Source organism: Hyposmocoma kahamanoa, unplaced genomic scaffold (genome assembly GCF_003589595.1).
Source record: "Hyposmocoma kahamanoa isolate Upper Pololo Valley unplaced genomic scaffold, ASM358959v1 99702, whole genome shotgun sequence".
Lineage (NCBI taxonomy): Eukaryota > Metazoa > Arthropoda > Insecta > Lepidoptera > Cosmopterigidae > Hyposmocoma > Hyposmocoma kahamanoa.
The window spans coordinates 1,751,524-1,775,805 of NW_020656001.1; the positions used below are offsets into that span (position 1 = coordinate 1,751,524).

General features: G+C 35.5%; 2 protein-coding genes across 3 annotated transcripts; both read left to right on the top strand.

Moving 5' to 3' along the window:
- Positions 1-1,100: 1,100 nt before the first annotated feature.
- Positions 1,101-2,214, top strand: LOC113239213. The gene is made up of 2 exons (XM_026476109.1): positions 1,101-1,257; positions 1,342-2,214. The coding sequence occupies exon 2, from the start codon at positions 1,342-1,344 to the stop codon at positions 1,630-1,632; it is 291 nt and encodes a 96-aa protein (XP_026331894.1). The 5' UTR covers positions 1,101-1,257; the 3' UTR covers positions 1,633-2,214.
- An 8,817-nt stretch (positions 2,215-11,031) lies between these two features.
- On the top strand, positions 11,032-24,269 carry LOC113239224. Of its 2 annotated transcripts, none has more exons than XM_026476130.1 (3): positions 11,032-11,246; positions 21,178-21,251; positions 23,724-24,269. In XM_026476130.1, the coding sequence occupies exons 1-3, from the start codon at positions 11,223-11,225 to the stop codon at positions 24,103-24,105; spliced, it is 480 nt and encodes a 159-aa protein (XP_026331915.1). In that variant the 5' UTR covers positions 11,032-11,222; the 3' UTR covers positions 24,106-24,269. The 2 variants fall into 2 exon arrangements, with proteins under 2 accessions (XP_026331915.1, XP_026331914.1); XM_026476129.1 differs by having other exon boundaries at positions 11,036-11,246; positions 23,721-24,269.
- The last annotated feature ends 13 nt before the right edge of the window (positions 24,270-24,282 follow it).

A 24,282-nucleotide genomic window follows, 5' to 3' on the forward strand; every position in this document is an offset into this window, starting at 1 on the left:
CATGTTTATGTGAATGGATACCTTCTTGATAATAACTAATGGTCAGTTTCCCTAGAAAGAGTTGTTTTCCATAATGTCATAGTTACACATTCCTAATAGCCGTAAGCTCTTCGAAACATATATGTGACAATATGTCGATAAATAGGAATTGTAAATTTCTGTGCACGCTATATACGTGTAAAATATGTCGCTGACTTTAGACAACTCGTGTATTGTAAGAAGTTAAACGCTCACTGTTCGTAAAATAAATATACAGTGTTAGTTATAAAATACAACCTCGCACAATTAAAATATTGAAAATAAATAAAGGACAAATATAAATAAAACAGAAATAATACAAAAAACAGCGTAAATACATTTAAACAACAAGCTTCATAATACTGTACTGACATGTGTGTGCCGACTAGGCTGTGACGCTGGTTTTCAATGGGCCCTAGCAATTTATTGTGTTGTAATCCTGCGAGGTTGTTATTATTTTACAAATAACCCTGTATATATATTGACATATGTAGCGAAAATTTCTTTTCAGCAAATTGAATTTCTTTTTGAATTATATTTCTTTACACTCGTTAGTGGACTGAATCTTTATAATTAAGAAACTTAGCAACTAACGAATTACGTTCTTGTTTATTTATGCAATCCTTCCACTTTTCGTACATATGAAACTTTAAGATAGTTTGTTGCTTTTTGTGATGTATTATTAGGTCTATATAAGGAATATCTATTATGTACAGATCAATAAACACATTGTATTTCGGGAATATTATAATAGATTAAAATATTTATCAATGTAGTAACTGGAGTAGTTGAATCACAATTCGTGATTCCTTTGTTTTAAATGACACTTCTATCATGGAATGTAATATATAAATTTTCGAAAGGATTTTATTTTCATTAAAAATGAAATATGGAATTATCGATTGTTGTTTCATTCATGTTCCTGTAATCTGATGAATCACTTGTGCGGTGCATTTGAATGGGTATTTAACTATTACGGACCCGATCGGCTTAGCACAATAAACACGCGAAGGGAAAGTAGGTATTGTATTGCGGAACTGGGTGCATGCGCGCGCGCGGCGGCGGCGCAGCGTCACACCGCGGCGGCTCTCGCGTGTGCGCTTGGCCCCAAGGTGACCGATTGCGGCCCACTACTGCCTATACACCGTACCAGTTTCGTCGATTGCGCTCCTAGCTGTCACATTCCTTTACGTAACCTGTCCCATCGAGACATAACGCGTTGCTCTTCAAGCTGTCACTGTACGTGTAATGTTTCAGTTTAGTTCAATTTTACGTTTTTGAAGTGTGAAGTGATAAAGTTTATAAGTTTATTTGGTGTTCCAGATGCAGCTTGTATTGTTTGCTGTTTGTTTATTGGCGGCGTTAGCGCCATCTGCGTGCCGTCCATACGACCCCGAGGACGATGATCTGAAGAACGTGTTGCCATCTAGCGGCAAGTTCGAGGCGTTTTATCCGCGCGAGGCGCACGGCATTCCGAACGGGTCCTCGCGGCCTGCGCACGGGCATGGCAGTTTCTACAAGCACCGCAATCCGGCGCTAGTGGACGTGAAGAACGCAGCCGCGTACGGCTTCCGGTTTGACGGCATGAGAAGGTTCAACTTCGATGATGAGTAGAATTTATAGCCTTTGTAGCAAATTATAAGCGCTTAGTAATTTTTTTTGCGTTACTTACGGTGTTTTGATCCACGATGTTGATATTTGTTTTCCTTAATTATTGATTATGGGCTTAGAGTATGTAGGTAAGATTGTGTTTATAGACAATATTCAAGCCTGGATATTTTTGCAAATAGGTTAAGTATTCATCTAATGCTTTTATGTCTGTAGCCGCGTATAAACTGTTAAAGACATTCGAAATTTTATTATTATGCTATACCCGTGTTAGCCCAAAAGGCAACAGCTTTATTACACCACTAAAGCTGTCATCCATGACTGCCGTCATGACAAAACACTATAAATTACGTATAGTTTCTATTTCCTCTTCTGAGCCGTAACGTTGCACGCACCGAATGAGAATTAATTAGAGAGATTTCTATCGTGCAATTTACCTTCCCTTGTAAATATCAAAATTATCATGTTCTATCCCGTATATTAGGGCAAGGACATGACATAAGTTATATTATGATTATATGTATAACTAAACCGCATTAAGAATACTATCCGCACCTGAGAAGTATTACACTGTAAGCGCCATTTTTGTAATTTTAAGGGGGAAGCGATTTTGTATCGAAAAGCAGTTTGTACAAATAGGGTAGTTCGAAATCTTATTGAAATTCAATTAGTTTTATTTCCAGCCTTTCTAAATGTTGTACATGCTGTATTTCGACACAAAAATCGCGTCCCCTGTAAAATTACAAAAACAGTACTTCCAGTGTAATGCTTCTCAGGTACGGCTATTTTTTTAAGCACACTATGATATCACTGAAGAAATAAATATATATATATATATACATTGAAATATAACAAAAAAACCTTATTAGTGAAATGTAATACTAATTATATTAGCTAATTTTATAATATTTCTGTAAATAAATGTTTATGAAAAGTTAGCAAGTTGCAATTTTTTCATATAATTCTGTTATAAAGCACGAAGAAAATTAATGTGAATTTATATTAAATACCTTTCAACTATTATCATGCCCTACTGGTCCCATAACGTACTTAGCTCGGTCATTCTCGGACTAGTGTTCAAGTATATTATCGTGTAATTATTAAATTATATTTCACGATACAGTACTCGAATATTGTATATAATATTGCACGATAAAAAATCAAATATAAAATAATATTGCACGATAAAAAAATCTAATACTGAAATAATAAAAATTGCCACGGAAATTAGGTACTGAACATTAGGCCGAGAATAGCTAAGCTATTGTAACATCCATGCGTACTTATGGATAACAATAAATTATAAGTATTATTATATAAAACCCCTTTCATATTACACAATTAAGATATTTTCTATTTTAGTTTTAAGCTTTTTCTAGGCGGAAAACTTTAAGCAATTTATCGCACGTTCCACCTTTCAACTAAAAAAAAGAAGAAACAATAGGATACATAGATATCTAACAAAGAAACAATAGGATACACAGATATATCGAAGAGCAGTGAGTTGAGGGAGCGAACTTATTTTGGTATCTGTTAACGGTCCGATTTAAACCGTAGCTGGTTTTGAACTAGCGCATCTATTATGCGATTGATGTGCATTACATTTGAATTGAATTGTCGTAATAAAGCCGATAATTAGAATTTTAACCTACAACCTGAAATAATTGAAGTTAATCCAAGGTCACCATGTTAAGTATGAACAACAAATATTAAGTAGTTTTTAGTCCTTCGGGATAGGCTAAGGGCGCCTTCAACATAGACGTTCAAAATCATTGCCTTACAATTATATGGACGACGGGTCTAATACAATAACCACGAAAAAAATGTCCCAAGTCAACCTATTTAAACGTAGCGACATATAATATGAATAAGCTAAAACGTTCAATTTAAATTGTAATGTCATCGCAGTACTGTCTAATTTTGCTTGCTTCGCTGTCAGTCGAACAAACGAAGACTAAAGCGTGAATGACGCTCTGTATACGATTTTAACGCCCTATAAGTTCGGACACTTTTTAGCGCGGACCCGACGTCCATATAATTGTAAGTCAATGTTAAAAATACTAATTTTCATACAGTATTTCGAAGCGCAGTTGCGATGCCACTGCCGTGACACAAGCGCGCCCATTTTGCAGTCACCACAGACCACATAAATACTTGTAAGTCACAATTTAGTGATCTAAAAATTTACTGAAGCGCTACGGACGCACGGCTTCTACAAGCAGCCAATTAGAAGGCGCCCGTAGGCATTTAATTGTTCGTCCTAGGTATGGTCGGGTACAATAAACTGGAAGTAAAGGAGATCTGCCGTTAGTTACAGGTATTTTTGAATTGCTACGGGGCCAGCAATATACAACAGAGGAGTATTGGGAAAGTAAACTTTTAGCTCTAACGAATTATGTTTTGCCTGTATAGTTAGTGTTACGTTGTGACGCAAATAAATAAATAAAATTATCCGTACTGCCAAGACTTCGAGTGTAAATTTTTCTTCAATAGTTTTTTTTTAAATTTTTACCTTAGATTCTCACCAATCAAGTTGAGTAGTGATCATTGAGTAGTCAAAGGTTCCACTATACTCTTGCCTCTTCATATAAATTTAGTATCTATCCTCGTTTTAATATCCTATTCTGACTTTTTTCGCGGGAAATCGTTAAATCTTGACGGTGGCCATTTTGAAAATCGAAAAATATTTAAATGATATTCATATATTTAATAATTGTAATATTTGCGCGCGCAAATGTCCAGAACTGCACAAAAAGAAAAATAAGAACGATTGATGCATTACGGCATTCCGCCTAGTATATTCTGTCATTGTATATTAAAAACAAACATCAGAATATACTTTCGCGTGTACAAGCGCGTCCATTTAATACAGTATTCATCTTAGATTAGTGGCGAGTGTAAGACTGATCTTGCTTAGTGGTTATACCACATAAATGACATTAGGCAGTGGAAAGACGGACGATATGTTCTCAAGAATGTACTTACGATAAAAAAGCACCGTTAACGCCGTTATCGACGTCAAATGACACTCGTGACTCCCAATTTATCTAAACAAGACTCTCCAGCCTTTTACAATCAATAAAACACTATCGTATAACTCTATGTTTCGTCTACAGCTACTAGCAGCCTTAGAGGAAGCAATTAAGTATCTGTATAAACTTTACGACGGTCTATTATTATTACTTTTGAGTTTTGTTTACAGTTTACTGTTTGAGGTGATTAGTCCATTCAAGACCTGTCCTAGAGAGCAACCGGTTATAAATTGTTTCAAAATGTAGCAAAATAATGTTGTGTAATTAGGTAATTTAAATTAAATATTCTTGTATAGAATCGAAAATGCGGAATGTAAGTGCGAGCACGTTACATAATTTTATGTGGGTAACACTTCTAAGGGTAACACTGTTTAGAAGGTTATTTTTCTTAGAAACCTAGAAATAAGGTTCTTTTTTTAATATTAGTTTTATGGCATCGGAATAAATCCATCAAGCCAAATCTTCGAAAATTATTCTTCATATCTTTTGAAATACCTTCGATTTTTTCCCTTCGTTCCGTTTGGAGCAGGCAATGGACAGAGACCATACTGCGCGAACTCATGTTACCATGTTTGTTGCATAGTGACGTTTTCGTGAGCGAGTCACTGAAATAGCTCACGAAAACGTCACGATTTTTATGATAGTTTTAGTGTAATGACACTAAAACTATCATAAAAATCTGACATAACAATAAATTTTAACTTTGTTCAATTGATACAACATCCTTGCTGTATTATGCTGGCATCCGTACTTGATTATACTGCAACATAAATACAGATGGGTTACGAATTTACATTTGGAGTGCATGAAAGAGCCTCCCCGCACTACATACTATTGTTTTTCTGTACGCATGGCACACCCTTTTTATACGCTATGAATACCCTGCCGCGTTATTTGGGACTCTCCTTCGGCGATAAAAGCTCGTCCTGTGGATTCTCGGAGGTCTACCCGCAAAAATTTGTGTATTCGCTCTCTCCCACTGATACCGGTTCGTAGGATTCTATTGTAAGACTCACCACTCACCCCGCTGATTGGCCTTTTTCGCGCACCCTCCTCACGTTAACAACTATCTTGTATACCTATTAGCAGGTCTATTTACGACGTTGGTAAGAATTATAGTGTATGCCATCAATACGATAAGAAGAATCGAATTTACATCATATTCGTTTTTACCGTTTAAATCATTGACTTACAATTATAATGACGTCGGGTCCGCGCTAAAAAGTGTCCGAACTTATAGGGCGTTAAAATCGTATAAAGAGCGTCATTCACGTTTTAGTCTTCGTTTGTTCGACTGACAGCGAAGCAAGCAAAATTAGAAGTACTGCGATGACATTACAATTTAAATTCAACGTTTTAGTTTTTTCATATTCCTTTACATGTCACTACGTTTAAATAGGTTGACTTGGGACATTTTTTTCGTGGTTATTGTATTAGACCCGTCGTCCATTTATTTGTAAACCAATGGTTTAAATGCAACATTTATCGTTACCATACATAACTACGAGTTTTCGATTCTATACAAGCAACTATGAAGTTAATTCCGTTGTCTATTGCGGGTGTAAAAATAGACAAAACAAACCAGTCGCTCAGTTCCTCTTCCCACCTCAGCGAAACCACGGAAAGCAACTAGAAACTTTTTATAGATTTACAACTGCTGGTCGTATTGTTGACGACGTTTCTAAACATTATTCAATGAAATAATTACACCATGTAACACTACTTTTGTTTTTTCGTTATTAATAACATTTTCTAAGTTAATTTTATCGCAAAAACATGAAAAATCTTTATTTCGCTGTAAAATCTTTGCATTTTTGTCAGAACAAGGAACAAATACTTATTTGCATAAATACATGAAAAATTTCTGATTTCTCTTTATTTAAAGACAAAAAGTGACCATTATATTTCAATTCGATAGTATATTTCCAAAACTCTACAAATAGATCACAAAGAACTTAGAAATATGTAGTGAGATTTGCAAGATTATGTAAATACCCTTATGTGGCTATGTGAATAGGCAGCTATGTACCTAAATACCACTGTGAGAACAGCAAAAGCAAAATAGCTATTCTTTTCTATATCCTTGTTGCTTACTTAACAGAAGCCAATACTGTCAAAGCTTGAAAATTTGTTGTAATTTTTAGTGTTATTTTTAAAAACTAGTTATTTAAATGAATGATTATTGTATTATTTAGTCCATGTTTATTTATTTACTTATTAGCAACATTAACATTAGGCGTGTGCACAACACATTTTTATCTTATTTGACTTGGGTGTTCCACGGTGTAAATGCAACAATTATGGTGTTGACGGTTAATATAAATTAACAGCAATCACAAACTAATGAAACATTTTTGACAAATTAACATACGTCATTAATATAAATTCGTTATCAATAGAAGTGAGAAATACTATAAGGATTTAATTAATATTGACTGTCTTAAGCATTGACTTACAAATAAATGGACGACGGGTCTAATACAAAAACCACGAAAAAATGTCCCAAGTCAACCTATTTAAATGTAGTGACATGTAAAGGAATATGAAAAAGCTAAAACGTTGAATTGAAATTGTAATGTCATCGCAGTACTGTCTAATTTTGCTTGCTTCGCTGTCAGTCGAACAAACGAAGACTAAAGCGTGAATGACGCTCTGTATACGATTTTAACGCCCTATAAGTTCGGACATTTTTAGCGCGGACCCGACGTCCATATAATTGTAAGTCAATGGTCTTAAGAGAAATAATCTAAAAGTAAATGTTTCAAAAACAAAGCTCATACAAATTTGTAATTATAATGGAAAGCCCCAGAAACTCTCTGTAAGTTGTCATGGAGATGAAATTGTGGAATGCTCTTCCAGCAATTTTCTCGGCATAGTATTGGACTCTTAACTGACATCGAAACCACAGGTTGATTCAATATGTGCAAAGATGAATCGATTTGTATTTGGTTTACATCGTCTAACGCACATATGCGATCAGAGGACTGACGTCTTGATGGCCTACCATGCATTTGTCTGCTCAAGCTTGCGGTATGGCCTCATCATCTGGGGGAACTGCGTAGAGCTAAACCGTGTGTTTGCTATCCAGAAAAAATGTGTCAGAGCTATATGTAGAGTAGGTCCGCTCGAATCTTGTAGACCGTTTTTTAGAAAGCTAAATCTTCTAACGCTTCCCGCCATGTACGTGTATGAGGTATGCATGTATGTTAAAAAAAACTTGGTCTTATTTACTAGGAAACGTGAAGTATGTAATTGTTTAACTAGACATCCAAACCGCGTAGCTGGCCCCTTCCATAAGACTACTTGCTTTAATTGGAATTGCTACAACATGTCTATACAAATACATAATACTTTGCCTGCAGCTATCGCAGACTTACCTATAAAAATATTTAAAAAAAAGTTATTTGATTTGCTATGTGATCTGTGTTTAAATGGTATCAAAGATTTTTTAATAACAAAAAGAAATTGACATTTTGTTTGTATTTGACATTTTGTTTATATTTGTGCTGTTCTTACTTCTTTGATATTGTTTAATTTATGTTTTCATTGCTGTTGCTATTTATTGGCATTTTTAATTGTTTAACTTCAATTTATTTTAATATATGCGTGCCAGTATCTGGTGCAAAACGTGTTCTTGACACCTTGTATAATAATATCTTTTGTTACCGAGTTTGCTTGTGAATAAATATTTCATTTCATTTAATTAATTAAGTTTCTTTTGAAGCAATCGATGTTGTAATACGTTACCATTTAACGTTATAATTATCACGTAACGTACATGTTAGTAAATAGACAATACGCCTACAATATGTAATGTGGTCAAAGTCAAAGTTAAGCGATCTTTATTTCATAACTAAACAAATTACACTAGAAATTGTCACACTGATTAAACTCCACGACTCATTTGTAAGGGAGATTCCCCTGAGAAGAATGAGCATGAAACTCTAGGGGTTGCTCTTTGTGAATATACATTTGAATACACTTTGTATCATTACAATATTTTTTTAATATCAATCGGAATCTTATTAAAGAAGCTCCATATATTGTCCCATTAAATGAATTTAAGACTTTAAGAAGTTGGTATAGCGTCTGGCACAGTACGTTGATTCTCCAGGAAGCCCTAGCCCAATCCCCCAATGGATCTTTGTGAACTCAGCAGTTCATTAGAATTCCCTAAGTTAAATGTATGAGAAGTTGCAATCACTTCTTGAAGTTAGGAAACTATGAAATACTGGCTCAAGAACGACGACGTTAGAAAAATGTGGTCTGTGTTCAGTGGAAGACAGCGTACTAACAATTCTAGCGAAAGCTGGAATTCAGGATTAATTAAAATGATTGGCCGTAAACGCCCCAACATTATACAATTGTTAAATACACTGAAAAGAGTTTCTGAACAATAGCTAAAAAAAATTAAATTATTATATTATATATCATAAATTCGTCCAAGAAGAAGTATAGTTGGAAATATTGAATAATGATATAACTGTAGGACAGTTTTTAGATATAGTTAGGCAAATGATAATAACAATTTAACGCAGCTTAGTTTATTACAACTAACCACAGGTCGCTGCAGTTTCATTTGTTTTTCGGCTCTTTTTCATCCGTTTTTCACCTTTATTATTTCCCTTTAATAAATATAGACAAGAGTGCATTGTGTGAATAGGGCTTAACGTTATGTATCCGCGTCAGGGGTATTCTAATGAACTATTGAGTTCGCAAGGATCCTGGTGGACGAGAAGACGTCGCGTCGTATCCGGCCGGATCGAAGGAATTTTTTCTGAGCGTTCGATCTTTGTATTAATAATTATAACAAACTAGTGGAGTAATTTCACACAAAAAGTAATTGAATATCAATTCAATAAAAATTTAAATCCAAGTTTTATTTTCTAGTATTTAAGCTTTTATTGGATTTTTTACCTTACCTGTATATTATCAAAATAAAAAACAGTAGAGGAGGCGTATTGAAGTCATGATTTAGTATCTTATGTATTTAATGGAAACAAGAAACTTTGTAAGGAAAAATATTAATAATTTTGAATTTGTTAAAATTGATCGCCGAAATACAAACTTAATCTTACCAACACTACGTGTCGAAATGTATTGAAATTGACCATAATATAGAGCAGTAAAAATCTATAAAAAATTCCCTGACACACTAAAAACAATAGAAAGAAAGACTATTAAATAATATTGCTTCCCTTGTTTAATCATTAACTTGTATTCAAAATGTATTATTAATTTCAACTCATAAGAATTATGATTTGTTATACCCTTACTGGGTGCATGTAACATTTTAAATGTAACGTGTCTACCAATGCAAATAAATAAATAAACAATAAATAAAAAAAGGTAAACTATATTGTTTTTGTTCCCTCTAGGTTGGTATCTGTGGTTGGTTCGACTGGCGATTGTTTTTTCTATTGAGTCTAAATCAGTTGTGACGAGAAATACCTATAATGAAAAGACTGCAAATTTTGCACGTCTCGACAGATTGTACGCCTAAACAGATTGTACGCCCCGGTCATTCTCGAACTAGTGTTCACTACCTAATTTCCGTGGCAATTTTTATTATTTAAATTTAATATTCAATTACATTATCATGTATCGTGCAGTATCATTAAATGACATTGCACGATAAATAAATCGAAAACACTAGACCGAGAGTGATCGGTCTAATGTTTGGTCGGGTACAGTGAAATTATACTTATTTTCGTAACTATTTTTTCGAATCTAAACAGCGTTTATTTTTTAATTAATATAATGGAGCGTGTAACCGTTCCGAAATATCGGGAAAATAAAAAGAAATCTTATCGTGGTAAGAAACCTGTAATTATGTTACGTGGTATAAAACCACGAAAGTCTTAAAATCTATACTTACAGGTACTTACTTACTTTTTGTTTAATTTTGAAATCGTGTTTTTCAATTCCACAGTTTTGCGTTACGATAGTATTTGGTATCGTGTGCGACATGCTTACTGATGACTTATACTACACTAATTTGTCCTGTTCATTAGGATTTGGTGGATGGATGTCCTTAGCACAGACATTCATTATTTATATTGGCTTTTTTGGGGATCAGTTGCGCCCTATAAGCGGTGTAACGTTCACCCTCGGTAACAAGCGCAACGGACCGCGAGCGCAGCGCACTTCCTATCCCAAAAAGGCCCTGTCAAAACACTTAGCCGGCAAGAAAAAAGTGTGAAATTATCTTAAGTGGTCAGTGTCTACGAAACTCCCTTTTAAAATCGGGCTAATATAACGGTACGTTCTAAGTAAAGATACAAGTGAAGATAAGTTAATAAGATTATTATTATACCACATGTTGGGGTCGGGGACCGGCTTTTAGGGAAAGAATGTTTCTGAAACCCGTGTATAAAAAACGAGTGGAGTCCCGGTGTCGGTCATTCGATGTCCGACCTGAGCGCGCGCATCTTCGTTCCCGAATAACAAGCCTTTTTTGTGTCAAGCATCCTCAATCCTTCATTGGGCACCGACTCCAGTTCGCAGGCAGGGCTTCCAAGGGGTGAACGCTTTCCAATATCAAAGTTACCCGGTCGTAGTGCGATGTATCCGGACACTAATGCAGTGGTAAGTCACCACTCAATATTATTCCTATTGTGTATTTGCTTTTTGAATTTTATAGCGTTTGTTTGTTTGTATTTATTGTTAGAGAAAATTTCGTATCAACTACCTATTAACTTTAGAGTTTATAGTACATACCTACGTCATATGCGTTCATAGATGTGTATAATCTCTATCGTGATATTGTTTTACGTAAATTTGTGGCTTTAACTGACTTCAAAAAATAGGAGGAGGTTCTTTATTTCGGCTGTATTTTCTTTCATATGTTTGTTACGCGATTCTCCGGCCTATTATTGTACGGATTTTGATTATTCTTTTTTGTTGGAAAGAGGGTACCTCAGTAATGGTCCCAATTAATATTGAACTAAATATTCTACCTCTATGGGTGGTAAACTAGGGGATGAATCCGGTTTCGCGTTATTTCCGGTGACCGATTGCAATAAAACTTGGCAAATAGATGTAATTTTACGAACATTTGAGGTCGGCTTTTTTTTTGTAACGAAGTTATGCATGATTATTAGGCAAATCCGCTAACTGTTAAAACTTTCTTTAAATATCGGACTTTGTATAATTAGTAGAAATGTTTTGCTGCACACGCAATACTACGTCCCACTGCAGGGCACACGTATTAAAAAAGAAAGAAAATGGGAAGGAAAAAAGAAACAATCATTCATATCCCATAAAAAGCGTCGTGTGTTTATGGGGTGTTTATTGAACAATTTGTCTATTGTCGGTTAGAATTTCAATTTGAGAGGCGGCTCTGCGCCCGCGCCGCACCGCATCCTGCAAGTCATGCCGTGCTTTAACGCCTCTATTATGACACCCGCCGACAATGGAATAAAGATATCTAAATAACTGAATGTAATTTGTAAAATAAACTCGACATATTTTTATAAGCCGGTGCTTATAAGATTTGGTTTCGTGCAAGTGTTTAGGAACGTAGTTCAACAAAACTTTTTGAGTGTTGTATATGAAATAGCGTTTTTTAGTGTACTTATTTTTAAATATTTGTATATTATGTGAATTGTATTTCACAACTTCATAACATTGCATTGACTTACAAATAAATGGACGACGGGTCTAATATACACAAACCACGAAAAAAATGTCCCAAGTCAACCTATTTAAACGTAGTGACATTTAAAGGAATACGAAAAAGCTAAAACGTTGAATTTAAATTGTAATGTCATCGCAGTACTGTCTAATTTTGCTTGCTTCGCTGTCAGTCGAACAAACGAAGACTAAAGCGTGAATGACGCTCTGTATACGATTTTAACGCCCTATAAGTTCGGACACTTTTTAGCGCGGACCCGACGTCCATATAATTGTAAGTCTATGTAACATTGTGTCACCTATTTTATCACCTGCTTGTGGGTCCGTTGTTACTAAAAACAATCGACTGTCATCATTTGAATAAAGAGTCAGTGACCTATTATATAGCGTGGCAAGTACAGTGGCATGATATGAAATGTTACAAAATAATATCTATGTCATGATCATGAGTGCTGCCGCGTCGGCCGTTTACCGATTATCCACGCTTTGGACAAATCACTTTTTAATGCTACATTCAATCAGCAAATCGTAACGCGTGTATTCAGTTTAATATTTTTACTTATGGATTAATTTGTATAAGCTTTATATTTAATTTATTTAGGCACATACCACACGTTATCTATTAGTGACGTAATAAAATGTATACGACTCGGGTCTCTACGATTATATACAGGGTGTAAATTTAAGACAGGGCCAGCTAGATTAATCGTCGTTGTTTTCCTGTACCTGACTACAACGATAAGAGGCTTATTTTTAAACGTTTAAACGTTATGTTTTTTTTTAAAAAGCGTGATTTTTTAAACACTTTTTAGTTTGAAGCTAACAAAATCCTTTAAGCGCATGGACTTTTACGTTAAAAAAGCTTGCAACGTTGTGTTGATAGCGAAAAGCAAAAGTACACCACTAAAGGTTTTTTTTGTAAATTACGAGTTATATTTTATTTATGATATAACATTTTCATATTAACATTTTGTTCATTGGCGTTTAAAAGCGTTGAAAAACATGAGTTGTTCAACTTTGTAGTTGTTAACCGTTGAAATGAAGAAAACTGCTTATTTTTTAACGTTAAAACGTACGTTTAAAAAGCGTGCTAGTAAAAGCGATTTTCACACGCTTTTTAGTTAGACGCTTAAAAAGTCGTTTAGAAAAACGTTTAAGCGCATAGACCAACGCTTACGCTTAAAATGAAAAGCAAGAGCGCGCTTTTCATTTCAATTTTAAAAAGCAGACTTTTTTAAGTGCTTTTCGTTTAAACGACCACCTTTAACAACGATTAAGGTAGCCGGCCTTGCTGTCCCATCTCAAATTTACACCCTGAATATACTCCGAAACGGTCACAGTGTTTACACGTCTACACATGAACTAAGTAAGCGACATGAAACGGGACATAGTGGCTTTTATATATTAATTTTGTATGTTCAATGTGAGGTCAAAGTCGTACAATCATGCATGCATGTTTTTTTATAATACTAAGTGGCGGAAAGAACAAGTCGTGCATCTTGTGGTGAACGGGATGCCTGTCCATAACAGTGACAGTGCACTGTCACTGCGCCCGACACCCTGAGACATGAGTTGACAAGTCCCATGTGCCTGAAATTTCTCCAGCACCCCTACCCTTCGAAACTGGAACGGAGTAATGCTCACATTTCTGTTAGGCGGCAGAAATAGGTAAGATGGCAGTTCTACTGCTACTAATTTCTTTTTTAAGTTAATCAAATGCGTTGAGATAGTTACAATTACAAATTTTTCGCACTTCCCTGTTAGTACATAGGTTTTTGTGTACGAGCGTGTAATTTTAAATCAAAATAGCTCTATTAAATGTTAGTAGCAGTAGAGCCCCTTGTAAAAGAGTTCGTCTAAGGAAGTACTGCCATCTTACCCATTTCTGCCGCTACGCGGTAATTTGATTAGTGAAATTACAGGCACATGGGACTTGTCAACTTATGTCTCAGGGTGACGGGTGCAGTGGCAATACCCCTCAGATCTTTGCGATTTAAATCTCTGAGTGACCATGCAACTACTATGAACAGGCGTGTCGCTTACACCCAGACACACGACTCGTTCATTCCGTCATATCATAAAAAAATGTAAATAATGGATTAAAATATAATAATGTCGCAAGTACTTACAATGTAACAGCGTGAGACCCTCTCCGCTGATGTTGCCATGCTCTTACGGATTATCATGTTGTCCTATAGTAGTATGTATCTATTTGTTACTTACCTACGATTACAAATGTGCAATATGATAATGAATTAGTAAATGTGCGATAACACTGTGTAATTAATGTGTAAATTATGATCATAACTTTTTTATAAAAAAAACCGGGTTCAGAAGTTCGTGGAAGTGCATCTACTTATTTGCCAAGTTTTGTTGAAATCGGTTACCGAAAAGTGAGCGAAATACGGATTCATCCCCTAGTTTGTCACCCTCAGAGGTGGAATATTTTCTTCTAATTTAAATAGGACGAATACCCTCTTTTCAGCAAAAAAATTCATCAAAATCGGTTCACAAATAAGACAGAGACACAGAGACAGAGAGAGAGACAGAGTAATTGCGTAACATAAACACAAAAAAATACAAAAGAATTGAGAACCTCCTTCGTTTTTTCAAGTCGGTTAAAAATAGTCTTTGAACCGTTGTTTTTTGGAACCGATACTCTGAAACAATAATATTATGATACACCATCTAACACGATTTTTATTTCTGGGGTGTCAATATAAATTCGTTTCTGACATAAAAACGTGAAAATACTTTATTGCCCTTCAAAAACATTGTTTTTGTGGTCAGTATAAGGGAAAGTTCAAATTTGCGTTCCATTAATTAAACGTACAAAGTTTCGGGTTTCTTTTTATTTAAAAACTAAATGAGAAATGAAATGTTGCTTTATTTTCTCATCGTAAACAGGTTTAAGAGTATAGGACCTTATAGGTTAAAACAAAACAAAGATTAGATAAAGTGTTTTGTGAGAGACTGATGTCTGAGATTGGTACAGAAAAACCTCGGTTCTGGCTTTGTGGTTTAAACACAGGAGATTCCTAATTATTTAATATAAAAAAATATTTGTGGTGTACTAAACAAAATGCTTAAAACCTCTAAGACTTAACTCTAAGAATCTCTGTATAAATAATGAATGAATGTGTGTTTGTAAGGTGCGTGTGTTACTGATTAGGTGTATTGAAAGTATGGTGCGTTTGGGGTGTATGCATGGTACGTATAGTGTGCGAATGTGTTTAGGCAAGAGAATTACTAGAACAGTTAAGAGGAATGTAGTGCTATTTGAGGATAAAAAGTAATTGCTCCGTGTCGTCATAATTTAGGGTCGTACTCCAGTTGGTGGTAGTCTTTTTAGAGAGTGACTTTGATGCGCGCCTTGTGTTTAATTTGTTGTATGTACAAATAGGGTGCGTGGAGGCAGAAGAAACGCTGAGAAAAACTGGTATTTACGGTTTTGGTTTGACAGGCCGCTCCCTTTCTACGTTTATCTTTAGTTACATTGGGTTCATATACAAATATTATAATTTCAAACCAATATATACAAAATGTGAACCTACAAATGAGTCGACTTGCAAAATATGTAAATATCACTATGTAGCTATGTGAATACGACTGTGACAGCCACAGAAGCAAAGTTTCTGGGATATATCTACTCTTTTTAACCGACTTCAAAAAAAGGAAGAGGTTGTCAATTCGACTGTATGTTTTTTTTTGTATGTACTCAATAACTCTGGCATTTGTGAATCGATTTTGGTGATTCTATTTTTGTTGGAAAAAGGGTACCTTACCGGTACCGGTAATCTATTTCAATAAAACTTGGCAAATAGATGTAATTCCATGTACTCTTGAGGTCAGTTTTTAGTACTCTGTACTTTTTGATTATCTACATACAATATTTGCTTCAGAAACCAATAGTGTTAAACCTGAAACAGAACTTCTTAACTCAAGTGACAGAACAGTTTTTAAAAATTTGTTACGTAGTGTAATCTATACGTGATGTAAACTGTGGCAGCTTAATAAATAAATAATTGAAGACAACGTTCCAATCCTACGCTAAGTACTTAACACAAAACAAGAACTGCTCGACAACGATCATCCTTTTCTAGAACATAATTATCCCCTCTAACGAGGGATTGACTGACATCTGTTTTTAACTCCATAATTACGAAAAGCGGTCGAGAGTATGAAACAAAAGTGATGATCAATCTTCCAGCTTATTACTTGAGATGCCGTTAGATAAATAGACTATGGAGTTTAGAGACGTGGTATAAACAAACAAAAAATATGGGTACAGTTTATTTTAATACTCACAAATTCATTTAAGAGGCAATGTATACGATTCTATGATAAATTTCCCATCGACATTGTTTTTAACCGACTTCAAAAAAGGAGGAGGTTCTCAATTCGACAGTATGTTCTTTTTTTTATGTATGTATGTTACGCGATAACTCCGGTATTTGTGAACCGATTTTCATGATTCTTTTTTTGTTGGAAAAAGGACCCCCGTCCTTCCATAGTGGTCCCTTTTCATTTTGAAGAAAATGACCCACCTCGAAGGGTGGCTGTTCACGCATGAAGATTCACTTTTTATAAATAGCGCCTAACTTTAATTTAGGAGCACTTACTTTAATGGTTGATTTGCTATTTCTCCAATTCAAGGCGTTTTTCCCTCGATATACTTTGAGTAGTGTCGTAGTGAGAACCTATTTTTATTATCTCCAGTATCAAGTCCTGTATAGTGGCGAACTAGGGGATATTTCAATAAAACTTAGCAAATAGCCGTAATTCCACGTACTTTTGAGGTCGGTTTTTTTAGTACTCTGTACTGAGATTATTATAAGATCAAGTCACGGGACGTACAAGTCGTGTGCCTGGAACTAAGCGACACGCCTGTCCATACCAGTTGCAGTGCCACTCATAGTTTTAAATTGCAAAGATCTGAGGCGCATTGCCAAGAGACACAAGTGCACAAGTCTCCTGTGTCTGTAATTTGAACCATCACCCTTACCCTTCAAAACCGGAACGCATTAATTCTCACATTACTGCTTGGCAGCAGACATAGGTGGCAGAACTTCCCCGGGCGAACTTCACAAAGAGCTATACTGGTATTAAACTACTGATATTCAATATATGCCATTCACCGGGTTTAAAACTGAGGTGAAACATAAACTTATACAGCTTCTACGGACATGGATGACAAAAATACGAGGCAGTGACCCGCTGAGATCTTACAGATTTGAAAAAATATTGTAAAAATGTTAAATACTTTTTTATGATACCCAGTGACGGGACGAACAGATTGTGTGCTCGGTGGTAAGCGACACACCTGTCCATAGCAATTGTAATGCCACTCAGGGCTTTAAATCACAAAGATCTGAGTAGCGTTGCCACTGCTCCTGTCACCCTGAGATAATGTGTTCACAAGTCTCACGTGCCTGTAATTTCACCAGCACCCTTAAACCTTCAAAACCGGAAAGCAATATAGCTTAAATTACGCTTTGCGACAGAAACAGGTAAGAAGAACAGGGAGCTTTTCTGCTACAAATGTTTATTCATAAAGAGTAACCCTTAGAGTTTCTAACTTAGAGGAATCTGCCTTACGGATGATGATGATAGCAGAGTTTACCCATATGACGATTACAAGTGCGATTTGTTTACCTAAGACATAAAGATTATTTGGGTTTGAATTTAATAAAAACTCAACGATGTTGTAAAAGTATTCCTTTTTTTTGGACAAAAATTTGTTTCAAAAATTTTGTTCGTTCAGAAACAACAGATTTGTTTGGATTTGTTACTAATTAAATTATTCAGTCCAATTGTAAGAGAAAAACGTTTCTCCTAGAAGCGTGGCTGTGTTCGTTTACTCGTGTACCTAATTAAAAACATAGATCGTATAGAAGTTTAGTAATTAGGTTTATGATTTTTTTTTAATTACTGCAGTACTTATAATGTCCAATAAGAATTAAAATTGAATCAAAAACTATCGTTCACAAAAAGTAACATTTTGGATGCGATTTGAGTTTACGTATTTAAAAAAAATTTATTTAACACACTTTTCAATAAATATCAAATACGCACAGCGTTGTCGAATACATTTCTAACCACACACATAAATTTTACAAGCCAAAAAGCCTCGCTTCAATCTAAAAAATGAAACTAATTATCACATAATACATAAAACTATCTCAAATCTTTCAGTGGGAGTCGTACAAGGCGACTAAAATCCAGGACAAGCGCTACTAACGTCCGGGAAGATTACGTCTTGGTTTATAGATAGGCGGAATTTTATTCATTGTACAAAAGAACTAGGAAGTTTAAAATGATTTAGTATTAAATAACACCGGAAAAGTCTCTGTTCTTTGTTCAGTTACGTATCACTAATTTCCAAGTGACTTTAAAAAGCTTTGTTACATTTTAATTCCGATGCAATTGTAGATAAACAATGGTTAGAAATTCAAAGTTATTTTATATACAATGCGCGTACATACGTAACAAGATACAATATCGTGTTAAATATCACGTAGCCTAAATAATTGGAGTAGATAGTAAGAAATTGGTGTTTTGTATAAAAGATACGCGTGCTATCAACCCAGCCATCTTGAAGGTATTTTTCTAAAGGACTTGTGTTGTAGAAATTTTAGAAACAGTAGAGCTCAGTATAAAAGAGTTCGTCCAGGGAAGTACTGCCACATTACCTGTTTCTGCCGCCAAGCAGTAATGTCAGGCCATTCTACCACAGAGGTCGTCATAAACAAAGCAAGTGTGGATTGGAGAGTTGAAAGAGGTTGTGGAGGTGCTGCCGGTGCTGGGGGCGTTCTGGTGGATTATAACGGTGTGTAGCCTGGATAGCATTAATAGCCTCCGCAGCCTCGCAGCCTCCAACATCTTATTTAGTAATTTTAGCAATTCAAACGTTGAAAGTCCAGTTTATAGATATTTAATCGGTTTTGACAAATATTTTCTTTAAAACGTAAACTGTAAAAATATAGCTAGTAAACGATTGAAAAAGATAAACAATGGTATGTTCGCTACCGCGGTCGCGCAGAGAGTGACGATGGAAAAAAAACAAAATCAGAATGCGAGGTAAAATGGAACAATTTTTAATTTAAATATGAGTAGAAGAAGAAAACGATACGATACGAATGGAGAGAGGCGACACAAAAAGGTGGGATGACGGTATAAGGAGGTCACAAGGTTAACCTCAGCGAATGTATTTCAATTACACTGAGGATGTTTTTAGCCAGCTTAGGAGTACCCTAATTAAGGCAAGTCACCGGAGGAGAAGCGAGAAAACTGTTTTGCTAAATGAAAGGGTTTAGGTATTTAGTATTAAATAACGGTATTACAACAAATATACGATGCACATAAAGATATTGTCTAAAATATGTGCTAATTTGTTACACGATACGATATACTTTATCCGATCATATATAATCCTGAAAACAGCTAAAAGTCTAAAACGATTTATTTAAGACTAAAATATCTGACTTTGTACATCATTTTTATATAATAATAATAATAATATAATAAATTTCTTTATTTCGGACTTAAATTATCCATAGTATGTTAATAACAGCAAAAACTTAAAGTAAGGTTAGTACAAACAAAATGAAAATTCTAAAACCACAACTACAGCTCCCATTGGGCCACACCTTTTGTTTGACTCATCCAATATTCTGCAATTGGACAGTCAAACCTCCAAGCGATAGCGTTCAGAATGCTGTTGGTACTTTTCCGGATGCGACTCCACAGGGCGACAATCCTCTTTCGCATGACGGCTTGGAAGCCGTCCGTACGAGCTTCCGCAAACATGCCCGACGCGCTACACCTACTTGGCAGTCCCAACAGCATCCTAAACGCGTTATTGTACTGTACTTTATATGGGATTTCTCTTTAATTACTACAGAGAACCTGCTAAATTTTGGCTTCCAATCGTAGCCCTATCGTTATTCAATTTATCCCAAAATTTGCAAATTGCTCAGTGGTTAGTCGATACGCCGCGCCGCCTGCTGCCCGTTAGGCATTGGTTTATCGTCAGTCGCCATCGGGCGCTTGTCGACGTCGAATCTGTGTTAAATTTCCTCCGCCTGTTCTTACTTTATTCATATTAATTTACATCGCGCGGATTAAACCCACACCTCAACTCCTATAACAGTATTTTTTTGTTTAAAAAACCGATCTTGATAGTTTGCTTAACGGGTTTTTATTGAAATCTAAATGCATCTATTTGCAAAGTTTCATTGCAATCGGCTGACGGATAGTGCGCGAAACGGATTCATCACCTAGTTTGCCACCCATAGAGGTGGAAAATTTTCTCATATGGGACCAATATACAAGTCTTTCCAACAAAAAAAGAATCATCAAAATCGATTCAGTAATGTCGGAATAATCGTGTAACATACACAATAAAAAAAATTGTCGAATTGAACACCTAATTTTTTGAAATCGATTAAAAATCTAGGCTCAAGTTGCAACCTCGCCTTAACTTAATAACAATGTACCTATTATAGTTTAAGTTTCAAAAATGGCTCTCAAATGAAGTTGATATTTGGCTGTGTTGATTATTGAGTTTGCCGACCACAGCTCTAAAATGTTAAAGTTACATTTTTTTTTAATTACGTAATTTTACTACACTTCAAAGCCATTCGTTAAATCACATTACATTCCTAAGTATTACGACAGCTGTTTTAAACTAAACTTACTTTCATTTTCTGCCTCTCTACGACAGGACTTCGTAGTTTTATTTTCAAGTTACGTACACTCGATGTAATACTTTTGCCCATTATTTTATACCATACAATAGTGGGAATATAATGACTGTGGAATCCGGTTCTTATTATAATAAACAGTAGGTACTTTGTTTATTTGTCAATGTTTTCTTTTTCAGATGCGTTTCTTGTTGAGTGTGGCTTTAATTGCATCTTCGGAGGCGTTCTTCCTCAAATGGGGTTCAGATTCCACGTAAGTATCAACGCGCTTCTTTAATAATTACCTATGCAGTTTTTATTGTGTAATGGTGTTGCATAAACGCGAATTTTCTAGAAGGTTTGCTTGCGAATTACTTACCGCCTGCGTGCCTGTATAATAAGCAATTTGTCATTGTACAACCAGTAAACATCATTAATTAATAAACATCATTACTGTAGTACAGACGACAGCATATCAAGTTACACATTAACGGATCTTGTTCCGCAAGCGAAGTTTGATATGCCTGTTGATTGTACAAACAACTTATTGTAAGCCTGGGTCAGCTGATAAATAATATATGAGGGGCATTGCCTCTGCACACGTCAATTTATGACATAAGTTGATAAGTCCCATGTGCCTGTAATTTCACCAGAACCCTTACCCTTCAAAACCGGAACACATTGTTGCTTGGCGGCGGCAGTACTGTGGCAGTACTTATCTGGACGAATTCTTTCACATATGTGGTCTGTGAGCTCTACTGCTACTACTAACTAAAATATGACATATATCCCGAAAGCTGTAGAAAAAAATAGTGCTGTTATTTCTTTTATAGATTAATGATCTTGTATAACATTAAGATCATTGTTATAGATAATATACATTACACTGTATGAAGATTTTGAGATCTTATATTGTTCTACAACTAAAGAAAATAAAACAAATAATAATTTAAAAAATCTTGAAACGTGTTTTACCGATATAAAACGGGGATTATATTATTACATTTTTGTCCCAAATCTGACCTTTTGCCACAATATTATACAACTATTACAGCGTTTTATGAGATGTATATACATATAAACTACTAAACACGAGTCATCGTAAATTTGTTTGTGACAATGACATAGATAATTTTTGTTTTCAAAATGTGATATGGACTTGAATTGGGTAATGTATAGTCAGTCTTTTTATTACCGTATACAGAATGAAAAGGGAGGTATCTGTTTGTTATGCAGGCATACCCCATCTTAAGTAATTCCTCCCTGAGAACCCATCCTCGATTTCGTCTAAAAACTCGAAACCGAGAAAATAATGTTCAAAGAAACGAAATACAAAAATAACTACTTTTATCTTTAACTTCATACCATATCCACCTATGAAAAATAAAAATGGTGACACGGCAGTAAACCATTGACTTACAAATAAATGGACGACGGGTGTAATACAAAAAGCACGAAAAAACTGTCCCAAGTCAACCTATTTAAACGTAATGACATGTAAAGGAATATGAAAAAGCTAAAACGTTGAATTTAAATTGTAATGTTATCGCAGTACTGTCTAATTTTGCTTGCTTCGCTGTCAGTCGAACAAACGAAGACTAAAGCGTGAATGACGCTCTGTATACGATTTTAACGCCCTATAAGTTCGGACACTTTTTAGCGCAGACCCGACGTCCATATTATAATATAATTGTAAGTCAATGCAGTAAACATAACAACATTTTTGAAAAACTGTCATATGTGTGTGTGGCCCTAACGGCTGTATTGAGTTTGCGATTTGTGACATGAAACTGACGCAAATACTACGTATCGGTTTCTTCTTTCCTTCTATATTGTTTTTCTCAGTTGCAAGTAGCCGCGTAACATTGAGTAACTATGATTATGCGCTCTTGCGGCCAGTGAACCGTGCGCTGCCTGATCCGTTGCCCATTCATCGAAGACCGGCAGCCGCGGTACGAATTAATTGACCAGCTGTTTATGCTCTGCTCCAATTTTTTAATGACTCAACTTTGCCTTTATCGTATGATACATTATTTAAGTGATGCAGATGTTTGCATAGCGAACGTTTCGTCCGGTACATTACATAAGTACAATTATTACGTTTTGACGTGTTTATAATAAACTTTTATTTAAAATGGATTTATTTATAAGGAAGATCAGTTTAAAACTAAATTAAATAATAATAGCAACAATTTAGAGCCAATAAAAAAAAGATCCTCGTAAATAGAAATATAACAAGGAATCTGGGTGCATAATTTACCTAACTTATTATATAAAAAAAAATCACAACACAAGTCTCACTAAGAGTAAAAGAAGTGCTCACTTAGTGCTCTCATCTCATCTCCGAATTCACACTCGTATTGTAAAGGTCCAGATCAAAATAAATACATAAAATGTTAAAATTATTCCTACCACGCCACATAAACTCGTTTTGCCTGTAATTAGTACGGGTCGGAGGTAGAACCAAAAGTGAATGGTTTCTAAGATACTTAGAGGGAACTCTCAGTCATACTTGTGATAGCAATTCCGGAGAGTCAATACAGCCCGATGCTATTTTTATTAAAAACTTTAAGTTACTAATATCACGATGAATTTCAAGTGGTTATTATATATATATTTTCAAGCCTCTGATAATGAGGATTCCAAATTTGGATGGCGTACTTTAAAAAACTGCTGATAAACGTCAAGCAAATACCTGCTAGGGCTCGCTGTGATTCCCTACAGTCGTTGTTGCTTGTTGCAGTAGGACGATGGCAGCACCGAAGACGTGGGTACAGCCTCTGTCGCCCAACGTCTCACCGTATCGTTACCAGTATACGTACTCGCCGTACGAAGCTCGGAAGGTGTACCAGATGCAGCCGCAGCCGTACGCTCAGCCAGAGGTCTCCATCCCGCAGAGTATCGCTCCGATACCTATCAGCGTGCCAGCGGGGGCCAGCCTCACCCCCGTCTCCCTGCAACACGTCCAACTCGTCCCCTGCATGTGCCCCGTCGCCCCAGAGGAGGCTGAGAAACTCCAGGAGCAAGTCGGTCCCGGGCCATACCTCGCCCAGACATATACCCAACCTTCGTACTCTGTACCACAGCAAATGACAGTCGCCGACAATGCTAAAACTACCAAACAGTAGCTCTTTAGCGCTCTACATTATTTAACAAACCCACCAAACATTTTATGATGCTTTTATTGTATAATTTATTATTTCCCTTTTACATTTTATTATTTATATCTTGAAGTGAAGACTGATAGTGTAAGAGTAAACGTGTAACTAAAATCGTTCTCAATAAATAACTCTAGAACTTAACTT